The sequence below is a fragment of the Megalobrama amblycephala genome, linkage group LG15 (assembly GCF_018812025.1).
Source record: "Megalobrama amblycephala isolate DHTTF-2021 linkage group LG15, ASM1881202v1, whole genome shotgun sequence".
Taxonomy (NCBI): Eukaryota; Metazoa; Chordata; class Actinopteri; order Cypriniformes; family Xenocyprididae; genus Megalobrama; species Megalobrama amblycephala.
In genome coordinates, this window is record NC_063058.1 from 12,479,859 (window position 1) to 12,491,991 (window position 12,133).

Sequence of the window (12,133 nt, forward strand, 5' to 3'; positions counted from 1 at the left end):
AACTTTTGAGGTGGGGGGGGGGGGGGGGGGGGTATATTTCAGCGCAATGATTTGTAGAGTGTGGGCTGGTATTATTATTATATTTGTGATACTGAAATTGAGATTTATGAAATTTAAATGGTATCAAAAATATTGATATCATGAAAACCTTACTTAAAGCAACAACAACAACAACAACAACTATATTGTGATAAATATCGTTATCGAGAAATAAAATTACTCATATTGTGATATAAGATTTTGGTCATATCAAACCCCAGTATGTTTGAAACCAAGTGTGCCATACAAGTCCTGAAAAGTGAAGCCAAAGCATCTCGATCGCCCCCAGGTGGTTGGTCCCCAGTATATGTCATAAACCCCGCCCTCTCCATTTAATGTAACAGGACGTGAGACAAACTAACCAATTAATTTTCAGTTAAAATAATCCAAATCAAAAGATGGTTTCTGTCATTTTATGTAGTTTTTATCATGCTGATGTAAGTTCAAGAGCTCGTTTTTTTAATTAGTTTGGTTTTAGTTAGTTATTTGATGCTATAAAAACAGGTGTGTGACGTCATGATTGACAGCTGTGATTGACAGCATCTCTGAGCGAAGTAGTCACTGAGGTACCAACAGACTTTTTTTTCAGGATTTTCGAGAGGAGATCGGAGCTTTAACTTTAATTTCTACATTTCCAGATCCCCCTGAAATGTGATTGGGCTAGTTTTGAGTAGCAATTGGGTGGGTTTTGTTGTGAAAACCTAACAACCCTGTTGATAGCGTGCGGCTCCACTTCATGCCTACTACTATGCAGACTCAGGTCCCAAATCAGCACAAAATGTCAGGGACATTGGTGGCTTCACTTATCTACAAATGGAGGTGCGTCATCCATATATTTTTACAGTCTATGTTTGAAACAAAATACTATATTTCTACAGAGCCCCACACATGACATGCAAGAAAAAAAATTAAATTATGCGCACGATTTACTATTTCGTTTCGTCGATTTACTAAAACGTGCCCCCGATTTATAAATCGTGCACATGATGTATAAATCGAGGGAACGAAATACCAAATCATGTGCATGTTTTAGTAAATCAAGGGAACGAAATACTAAATCATGTGCACGTTTTAGCAAATCGAGGGAACGAAATAGTAAATTGTGCGCACGTTTTAGAAAATCGAGGGAACGAATTAGTAAATCGTGCGCACGTTTTAGCAAATCGAGGGAAAGAAATAGTAAATCATGCGCACGTTTTTGCAAATCGAGGGAACGAAATAATAAATCGTGTGCACGTTTTAGCAAATCGAGGGAACGAAATACTAAATCATGCGCACGTTTTTGCAAATCGAGGGAACAAAATAATAAATCGTGTGCATGTTTTAGCAAATCGAGGGAACGAAATAGTAAATTGTGCGCACGTTTTAGTAAATCAAGGGAATGAATTAATAAATCGTGCATGATTTAGCCAACTATTTTTTTCCTGCATGTCATGTCCTGGGCTCCGTACATTTCTGCTCTTATTTATGTGGTAAATAATATGCATACTGTGCACCTTATGTGAAGTTTCTCAAGGGGAAGCAATACATTTGCAATAGAACATTAAAAAATGTAAACAAACGAAAAAACATAACATAATTCTTTATAAATATATATTGTTTCCTATCTATTGTTTTTCTCTCCCAGTCCCTTTAGGGCCTCATAGGTCAACATTCGCTAATCAGCTTTTTACTAGTTTATTTGTTCATTTATTTATAAAACATATTATATTTAATATATAATTACTGTATTAGTATTATTATTAAATATAAATCAACATTTTAAAACGAAACGGCCTGCCCTCCTTTTTCTTTATTTCAAAATCCTCAACTTTATGTTACAGCCGCTTACGTTGAGTTTTCAAAATGATTTTTCGCGCCGTCTCTCTCTCTCTTTCTCTCTTTCTCTCCCTCTCTCTCTCTCTCTCTGTCTGTCTCTCTGCATCCTTCGTACGTGCACATCAACACTAGCTTCATGGCTTTACTATACACAGGCGAACAGAGTTCAACCACTTTCAAGACGCGGGTGGAGCTCTTTTTTTCGAAAACACGTAAAAGTAATATATAATTGTATCAGTTGAGCTATATGACATCAGTGTCCACTGGCAAAAATCAAAATACAAAGTGCGATTCGTAAATTACTATAAATATACCAGAAAAGAGGAAAGTAAGCGCGCCGAAAATGGTTCATTCCTAAAGTACGACGTGCAAAACCGAACGCGCCGCACCCCGCTATAACTCTCAGAAAATCCACCAAACAAGTTGATGGTCATAGACAAGCCCCTCTGACGCTGTAATTCGATAGTTCCATTTAATAGGCGGGCTTTCAATAAAGGAATCGGCCGACTATTGGCTGACTGTCACGTCAATCAAACGCTGATTTGCATAAGCAGGTCAGGTTGCAGTTGCAGGGGAGTGGGCAGGGTTGGGATAGCGCAAGTGAGCTGAACTTCTGCGCTGGTGTAGTGTACTATCCTCAATTTAATACTTTATTTGAGAAATTATTTTCTTTGATGAAAATAGCTCTTGCTGCGTGTGTTCTGACAGGACACCACTGAGGAATGTTGGATTTGCTATTCTTCGTGTAATTAATGGGTTTATTGGGAAGTTGAGGTGAGTAAGTGTGGCTTTTACCTCTAATTGTCTGTCAAAATAATATTTATCTGTTTATTTGAACAGTTTATTTTATCCTTTAACATTTCTGCTTTATTGTTGTTGTAACGAGACATATATAGCGATACATTAATATTTTACCATCAGTGATTAATTAAAAATTGAGAACTATATTGATTGAAAAATGCTTTATTTATATTTTCAAACATATTCAGGCGTTTCATCCATAGGCCACATGGTCGAAGAATATATTATATTAATTTATAACTCATGTAATGATCATATATTAATAAAAATAAATGAATTTACATATGTACATCATCATGTATGACTGTTTAGCTACAGCCTATAACATGTACTATATGTATTCAGATATTTACAGTGATTCCATGGTTTCCTGTGGCATCAGAACTTGTGATTTCTGAAAGCAGGTAAGCCACTGACTAACGCACATTGCGCCTATTCTCCACTCCACTGTGCGTGTGACAGCGGCTAACCAGCTTTTGGATGTGTGCCTGACTTCAGCAGCCGTGGGAATGTCCCACTGGAGACTACTTAACGGATATAGTCACCGGAGGGACACTTTTGGGTCCACGGTCCCTCTACAAGTCTTTGTTGCTGTAGCTCAACTGGTAATGCTTGAAACACGAAGGTTGTGTGTTCGATTCCCATGGAGCACATGTCCTGAATAAATACACTGGGATCAATGTACAGTAAATGTAAATTTTGTATGACATCAGCCTACGTGCAGTGTGTCACAGCCAGTGCTGGATATACATGTGCTCCTGTACAGTCTTGTGTCATACCGATTAAACTTGTGTCTGTAGATTAAGTTTAGTATGCAATAATGATTTTATCAATATATTTTGCATGCATCCAGCATCTCTGAACTTCTGAACTTGTGGGAGTGTCATTATGTCAGCTGAAATAACTTTGAATCATATTTTCACAACTTCAGTGTGACAATCAGTGTTATTTTCCATTAATTTTTCATTAAAGTTTCGTTTTCAGTTTTGGTTGTGTACAGTAAATGTGGTTTAGTAGATGTTATCTCTTTTCAATATGTTGGTGATTTCATGATATGACACTATATTATATTATGAAAATATATCAAATAAAATATAAAGTAAATCTTAACATTTCCGCATATGTTATGTTATGTTATGTTATGTTATATTATATTTATTAATATGTATTTGAAATAACGTATATATTTAGCAAAAACGTTTGTAGTAAGATTTTGCTAAAGAAATGGGTGATGCAGTATGAAACCAAGTAAACAATTTGTTTACAATTACAAATAAATTAAATTTATTTTAAAATTAATACAAAAATTCTTTTAGCAACAAAATATTGAAGTAGTTGTACGATTTTTCTAAATAAATTGTTAACATGGTGCAACACGAAGTTAACAATTTAAAAGTTAAATTTGGTAAAAATAAAATAAATGAAAAAAAAATTAATACTTTTTGATATGTTAATGTTTTCATTATATTATATATTTTATACTAGGATCTATTTTATATATTTATTATGTTTTATATTATATATATATATGTTTACATTTTAGATATAATATAAAATATGTATATTATATAAATATAATATTTATATATATATAAAATTTTTGATATGTTAATGTTTTCATTATATTATATATTTTATATTATGGATATATTTTATATATTATGTTTTATATTATATATACATACATATATATATATATATATATATATATATATATATATATATATATATATATATGTTTACATTTTAGATGTAATATAAAATATATATAAAATATGTATATTATATACATAAAATTACACACACACACACACACACACACATATATATATATATATATATATATATATATATATATATATATATATATATATATATATATATATTAGATATAATATTATATATTATTTATCCTAATATTTCAGAATACAAATATGCTTTTAGCAACAAAATATTAAAGATTGTGGTAAAATTGTGCTAAAAAATGAGTAACATGGTACATCAGGCATTGACTTGAAAAGCACTTTATATTATTGACTGAATTTAGGTGATTTATAGTTACATTTTGGAGTTTGAGTTCCATAAAATGTAAATCCCGCCTCCTAACATTAAATCAAATTTCGTATCAATTCTCAATGGCCATTATTCGTTATAACAACCGTTATTGGGATGTAGCAGCCGAAAAATCATTATTGTGTCTTGAGCCACGATAGTGCTGTTAACAGCTCTGGCCCACTTAAGGGAATTCATCACAGATTAGAGATTTGATTTGATTGAATCACTTTTGAACCTGCCCTTTTTGTTGTGATTAAACCCCCTTGGTGGAATGAATTTAAAAATGTAATTCTCATTAATGGAAATTCATGACCATCGCCCTATACTTGTGTTTATCTGTATCTATAGCTCCTATAGCTGTACAGTGTGTGTTGACTGCCATGAGGATTTGAGGCTTATCTCCAGCCATGGCAGACGGTTCCTTGATCTCATCCTTATAATCCACTTTCATATAGTTATTCATTATATCAAAGCACCCAACTAATAGAGAACAACTCAAACAAACACGTGTGTAATTCATTGTTGTTGGTTTTTTTTTTACTGAATCATAGTGCTTAGTGATGTTTACAGGACATTTTTAGTAAAATGCAGCAATTGTTTGGACACCTTTATGGTGAAGTGGAAGAACAGATCTGTGATGTCAAGGTAAGATGTGCAGAGTTTTTTTCTGTAATAAATGAAAATTGTGACTTCCTTTTTTTATACAACATGACATTTCTGGGTTTAGTTTAGTGTCTGCTAAACTTAATTCCTAGAACCATATTTCACTCAATGAACTTTCACTGTTTCGCTCAAACCATCCTTGTTCACATGACTTAAAAATCTCATGTAACTACATGAACTTAATTTATCTGAGTTGTTTCTACTAAAAATGAGAATTGCCAGCTTTACTTAAGTGTTTGTTCAGTGGAGCGCACAAATTAATGTTGACATAACTAACTGGGCAGTGGATCTGTAGTTCCCAGCATGCTTTGTAAGGGACTGCATTATGACAATAAATTTAGGGATTAAAGTGTTATTTTATGTGTTTTCAGTAAAGGGAAAGATGTTTAATGTTCAGTTATGTTGGGCATTTAGAGGAGTTTCTGTAATGTTTTTGTATTTTTTCAGAGACCAAATAGTTAATTTAATAAGGTAAATTAAATCAATAAACGTGTTCACCTTATGTAATAAACATAACATTATTAATTAAACTGCACATATAAATATTACGTAACAGTGACAAATTCAAATTATTTGTATTTACTCAAAGAAATGTCAGCTTTACTTGAATTTCTTTTGTTCATACAACTAAATTGTTATTTGTACAAAGTACTCATTATAGTTGTGTGGAAACACTTGACGCTGCTTTTTTAAGTAAATCCAACAATTAATTTTTTCAATATTCATATATTACAATTCATAATTATTAGAATTTAAAAAAAAAAAAAAATCAACATCAATGAAAATATCTATTTTTTTAAATAAATGTAATAATATATTAATATTATGTATATTAAATGTGAAATGTATTGTAGTAAAACATACATTTAATGCATAAATATAACAATGAAATAATAAAATAACTAAATAAATATATATATATATATATAAATATTTACTTGTGGAGGTCAGGCCAGCTTTACTATCTGCTTCTTAAGTTGTGACGTAAGGAACGCCATTTCTGGGTCCAAGCCTCAACTCGTTTCACTTGAGAATGTGCATCTCCACGACCGTTTATGAGCGCTGTTTATTCATATTAAACATTTAACATTTTAAAGTTAAACATTTAAAATACTTACAGCCTACACAACAGTCTCCATGCGCACAGCATCACAGACATTAATATTTCAACGATTTATAAAAGATGAATCACTGTCTGGCCAACTGGGATTTTGGTATGGAGATAAAGTTATGATTATAATTTTTTGAAGTATTATACACTACAATGTGTGTGTACATTAGCACCATTTGTTGTTTTCTTGTGGTATGAGATAGAACGTTTGTACCCGGAAGAGCTGCAGCGTGACGTCAGACTTAACAACCGAATAATAACACTTAATATCAAGAAATTCTGAAAAATAATGTTAATTGACCCTTCGCCGGGAGTTTGATTGACAAGCGATCTAACCAATCATAGCACAGAATCCGCCATTTGGTCCAACAAAGCAGTCAGGAGTTAGAAGATTAACCTCAGTGGTCTTGAACTTGAAAAATGGTGTGTAATTACGTCTTTCCGCGTTTGAAACAACATTCCTTCTGATGTTCATTCATGTTTATTTGATGCTATAAATTAACTAGTAGGAAGAGATGAAGAGTTCATGAGCTGCATGAGCTGAGGCGCTACAGCAATCTGTCACACATTAAAGAGCCACAAAACGGTTTTTATTGTTCGAATTTCTTAAAAAATTACACAATTTGAAAGCTGGGACTTTGTTTAATATCATAATTAACCTGCTCTGTCTTGTCTGTCGATGTGTTGTCAGTGTCCTCTTTGCTCCGCGATGTATTTTTCACTCTGTGTGGCGTGACAGCGCCGTGGCTTGTCGGACAAAGCAACAGTAAATAAGGGGGGTGGGTCTTTGCGAAGGCGTTTTACTCAAATTATTATCTTAATAAGTGGTCTGAAACCTTTGGACCCTACTGTATATACTCTCAGTGTACTTTTAGAAAAATTGAGACACTGTTGTAATTTTTATTCATATTTTGAATTAGTTTTTATTTTTATAATAGTTTGTATTAATTATTTTTAAATGTCTATATAGTTTTTATTACTATTTTCAATTTTAGTTTTAGTTATTTTAGTACATAAAGTTAAACTAAATGAAAATAAAAAGCTGAATAATTAGCAGAAATAATTTTTTTTTTTTGGTAACACTTTACAATAAGGTCCATTAATTAACTTTAGTTAATCATGTGTTACAGTATTTGTTAGTTAATAAAAATTCAACTTTGTTTGTTAATGTTAGGTCCATTAAATACTATTAACACAACTTTGATTTTAATAATGTATTAGTAAATGTTGAAATTAACATTAACCAGGATTAATAAATGCTTTAGACGTATTGTTCATTGCTAGTTCATGTTAACAAATGGAACCTTACTGTAAAGTGTTACTGTTTTTATATTTTATATATCAGTTAAAGTCAATTAATTATGGTTTTAGTTCTAGTAAACTATAATAACCTGGTATAAACAGCAGTTGTGTGATATGAATACTCATTTTAGCCATAATGTATATTATTAATCCAGTTTAAGAGTTAGAAAACATTCCCTGTGTTTGTTTTCACTTATGACATCTGAACTTATGTGAATCAGTAATGGAAAGTGGCATCGCTGAACTGACAAACCATCAAGCGCAAGTCATCTAAGACACAATGCACAGTCTTTATTATACTTAAATACATAGACAAAAGTAAAAGTTCTCGAGATAAAATCTGGTAATATTTTACAGTAAATACATGTTTTGAAATGTACCAAAAAGTAGTAAATATATAATTAATATATATATATTCATATATACAGGATATATATAACATAAGCGGATATACTGATGACAGTTAAGACAGCGGGGTTGAATACAAGCAGAAAGTCATTATAAATCCTTAGCCCTGTGCTTCAGGTTTATTACCGCCAAGACGATTCCCTGGATGTCAGGACTGCAAGACACATAGAAAAGTACATTGAGTGAGGCTGTTGGGAATAGCAACCATGACAGGTACAAAAATACTTCATCTGCGGGGGTTTCAGACACATTCCCATGCACACAGCAGCTGAGAGAGCACAGAAGGAAACTTCAAACCCAGGGAAAAGTCTGTATGTACCCTGTGTTTTAGCAGTTGCGAAACCAGCAACATACTGCCTCAGTCTTACTGATGAATTTGTAATGTAGCACAAGGCATTGATAATGTGTGGGAATGATGAATTCAACATCATTTGTTCTTTGGAAATGGCAAATACACACAGAGACGTTCCAGCAGTTTTACTTTGCAGGTTTATCCAGAAAGTGTCCCGATAGTAGCAGATACAGACCAGAAAAACAAGTGATCACCGGTAAAACATCTACTCAAATATGATGTTCTTGTCATTTATATGTTGTATTCCACTTTTAAGAAAAGTCACAGCTTTGTAATTGTTTGAAAGTATATGAATATGGAAAGGTTCATATTTTTGAATACTTGTGCAGCCATTTGTTTACAATCGGATGCTTTCAAAATGACTTATGTACAGTCACAATCTTTGTATTAACATTCAGAATGAATAAAATGACTGTTTGTCCTCTCACTCACTCACTCTTGGGGACAAATAGTTGTTTAAGGAGACAAGAGATATTAACATGTCACAAATGAAAGCCATCACATTAGATGTGTTAAAGTGATAGTGATAAGATTTTTTTTTGTGATTTACTCTTATGATGTCCAAACAAATTTTCTTTATTCCATGCGTGGAACACAGGAGGAGATATTTAGCAAAATGTTCATGCTGCTGCTTTTACATTCGAAATCATATAGTAACCAGGGGCAAGATTCACGAAACATTCTTAAAAGGTTAGTTTACCCAAAAATGAATATTCTGTCACCAATTACTCACCCTCATGTCGTTACACATCTGTAAGACTTTCTTTCTTCTTCAGAACACAAATGAAGAGCTTTTTGATGAAATCTGAGAGCTTTCTGGCCCTCCATAGCTATAGACAACTACCAATTTGACGCTTAAAAAAAATTAATCAACAGCCCATCGGCTAATTTTCATGTTTGTTCTTAAACATTTGCTTTGGATTGATCCATTTTTAGAGTTTAAACCAAAAAAATGCTGTTTTATCAGAGAAGGACAGGTATGATTCAGTTTACGGCACTTCTCATTCATTTCTATGGTGTCCGCAAACAGTGATTGTCTGTTGCACAGCTCTGAACGAAGTTCAATGACGTCAAGTCTGTAATGTGATGTGGTTGGCCATTACACTTTCTCCAGTGGTAGAGCTTCTGACCCTTGTATCTCCCAATAATAAGACCATCTCCATCTCTCAAACATGATGTGTAACAAACAAGAATGAGCTTTCTCAAAAACCAATGAGATTCAAACGTGCTGCGTAACATGAGAATGAACCTCATTGGTTCTTGTGGAAGTTCAAACGTGCTGCGTAACACAAGAATGAACCTCATTGGTCCTTGAGGAAGCTCAAACGTGCTGCTTAACACGAGAATGAACCTCATTGGTTCTTAAGGAAGCTCAAACGTGCTGAGGAGCACGCGAATGAACCTCACTGGTTCCTGAGGAAGCTCAAACGTGCTGCGTAACATGAGAATGAACCTCATTGGTTCTTGTGGAAGTTCAAATGTGCTGCGTAACACGAGAATGAACCTCATTGGTTCTTGAGGGAGCTCAAACGTGCTGCGTAACACATGAGAATGAACCTCATTGGTTCTTGAGGAAGCTCAAATGTGCTGCGTAACATGAGAATGAACCTCATTGGTTCTTGAGGAAGCTCAAATGTGCTGCGTAACATGAGAATGAACCTCATTGGTTCTTGAGGGAGCTCAAACGTGCTGCGTAACACACAAGAATGAACCTCAGTGGTTCTTGTGGAAGCTCAAATGTGCTGCGTAACACAAGAATGAACCTCATTGGTTCTTGAGGAAGCTCAAACGTGCTGCGTAACACAAGAATGAACCTCATTGGTTCTTGAGGAAGCTCAAACGTGCTGCGTAACACAAGAATGAACCTCATTGGTTCTTGAGGAAGCTCAAATGTGCTGCGTAACACACGAGAATGAACCTCATTGGTTCTTGAGGGAGCTCAAACGTGCTGCGTAACACACGAGAATGAACCTCATTAGTTCTTGAGGAAGCTCAAATGTGCTGCGTGACACACGAGAATGAACCTCATTGGTTCTTGAGGGAGCTCAAACGTGCTGCGTAACACACGAGAATGAACCTCATTGGTTCTTGAGGAAGCTCAAATGTGCTGCTTAAATTAACACGAGAATGAACCTCATTGGTTCTTGAGGAAGCTCAGTCGTGCTGCTTAAATTAACACGAGAATGAACCTCATTGGTTCTTGAGGAAGCTCAAACGTGCTGTGTAACACAAGAATGAACCTCATTGGTTCTTGAGGAAGCTCAGTCGTGCTGTGTAACACAAGAATGAACCTCATTGGTTCTTGAGGAAGCTCAGTCGTGCTGCTTAAATTAACACGAGAATGAACCTCATTGGTTCTTGAGGAAGCTCAGTCGTGCTGCTTAAATTAACACGAGAATGAACCTCATTGGTTCTTGAGGAAGCTCAAACGTGCTGTGTAACACAAGAATGAACCTCATTGGTTCTTGAGGAAGCTCAAATGTGCTGCGTAACACGAGAATGAACCTCATTGGTTCTTGAGGGAGCTCAAACGTGCTGCGTAACACATGAGAATGAACCTCATTGGTTCTTGAGGAAGCTCAAATGTGCTGCGTAACATGAGAATGAACCTCATTGGTTCTTGAGGAAGCTCAAACGTGCTGCGTAACACACAAGAATGAACCTCAGTGGTTCTTGTGGAAGCTCAAATGTGCTGCGTAACACAAGAATGAACCTCATTGGTTCTTGAGGAAGCTCAAATGTGCTGCGTAACACAAGAATGAACCTCATTGGTTCTTGAGGAAGCTCAAATGTGCTGCGTAACACACGAGAATGAACCTCATTGGTTCTTGAGGGAGCTCAAACGTGCTGCGTAACATGAGAATGAACCTCATTGGTTCTTGTGGAAGCTCAAACGTGCTGCGTAACACAAGAATGAACCTCATTGGTTCTTGAGGAAGCTCAAATGTGCTGCGTAACACACGAGAATGAACCTCATTGGTTCTTGAGGGAGCTCAAACGTGCTGCGTAACACACGAGAATGAACCTCATTAGTTCTTGAGGAAGCTCAAATGTGCTGCGTGACACACGAGAATGAACCTCATTGGTTCTTGAGGGAGCTCAAACGTGCTGCGTAACACACGAGAATGAACCTCATTGGTTCTTGAGGAAGCTCAAATGTGCTGCTTAAATTAACACGAGAATGAACCTCATTGGTTCTTGAGGAAGCTCAAACGTGCTGTGTAACACAAGAATGAACCTCATTGGTTCTTGAGGAAGCTCAGTCGTGCTGTGTAACACAAGAATGAACCTCATTGGTTCTTGAGGAAGCTCAGTCGTGCTGTGTAACACAAGAATGAACCTCATTGGTTCTTGAGGAAGCTCAGTCGTGCTGCTTAAATTAACACGAGAATGAACCTCATTGGTTCTTGAGGAAGCTCAGTCGTGCTGCTTAAATTAACACGAGAATGAACCTCATTGGTTCTTGAGGAAGCTCAAATGTGCTGCTTAAATTAACACGAGAATGAACCTCATTGGTTCTTGAGGAAGCTCAGTCGTGCTGCTTAAATTAACACGAGAATGAACCTCATTGGTTCTTGAGGAAG

General features: G+C 35.0%; 1 protein-coding gene and 1 long non-coding RNA gene across 4 annotated transcripts in view; one reads left to right on the forward strand and one right to left on the reverse strand.

Annotated features, from left to right (window-relative positions):
* The first annotated feature begins 1,874 nt into the window (after positions 1 to 1,874).
* On the forward strand, positions 1,875 to 3,768 carry LOC125246869. The gene is made up of 2 exons (XR_007179979.1): positions 1,875 to 2,631; positions 3,004 to 3,768. It is a non-coding gene; the product is annotated as an uncharacterized LOC125246869 (long non-coding RNA).
* A 4,292-nt stretch (positions 3,769 to 8,060) lies between these two features.
* The window catches only part of rassf7a (Ras association domain family member 7a), a 71,326-nt gene continuing 67,253 nt past the window's right edge, over positions 8,061 to 12,133 (reverse strand). For all 3 annotated transcript variants that reach the window (XM_048158428.1, XM_048158430.1, XM_048158429.1), the window contains exon 6: positions 8,061 to 8,351. In XM_048158428.1, the coding sequence (XP_048014385.1) occupies positions 8,320 to 8,351 (32 nt within the window). In that variant the 3' untranslated portion in view covers positions 8,061 to 8,319. The remainder of the gene's footprint in view (positions 8,352 to 12,133) is intronic.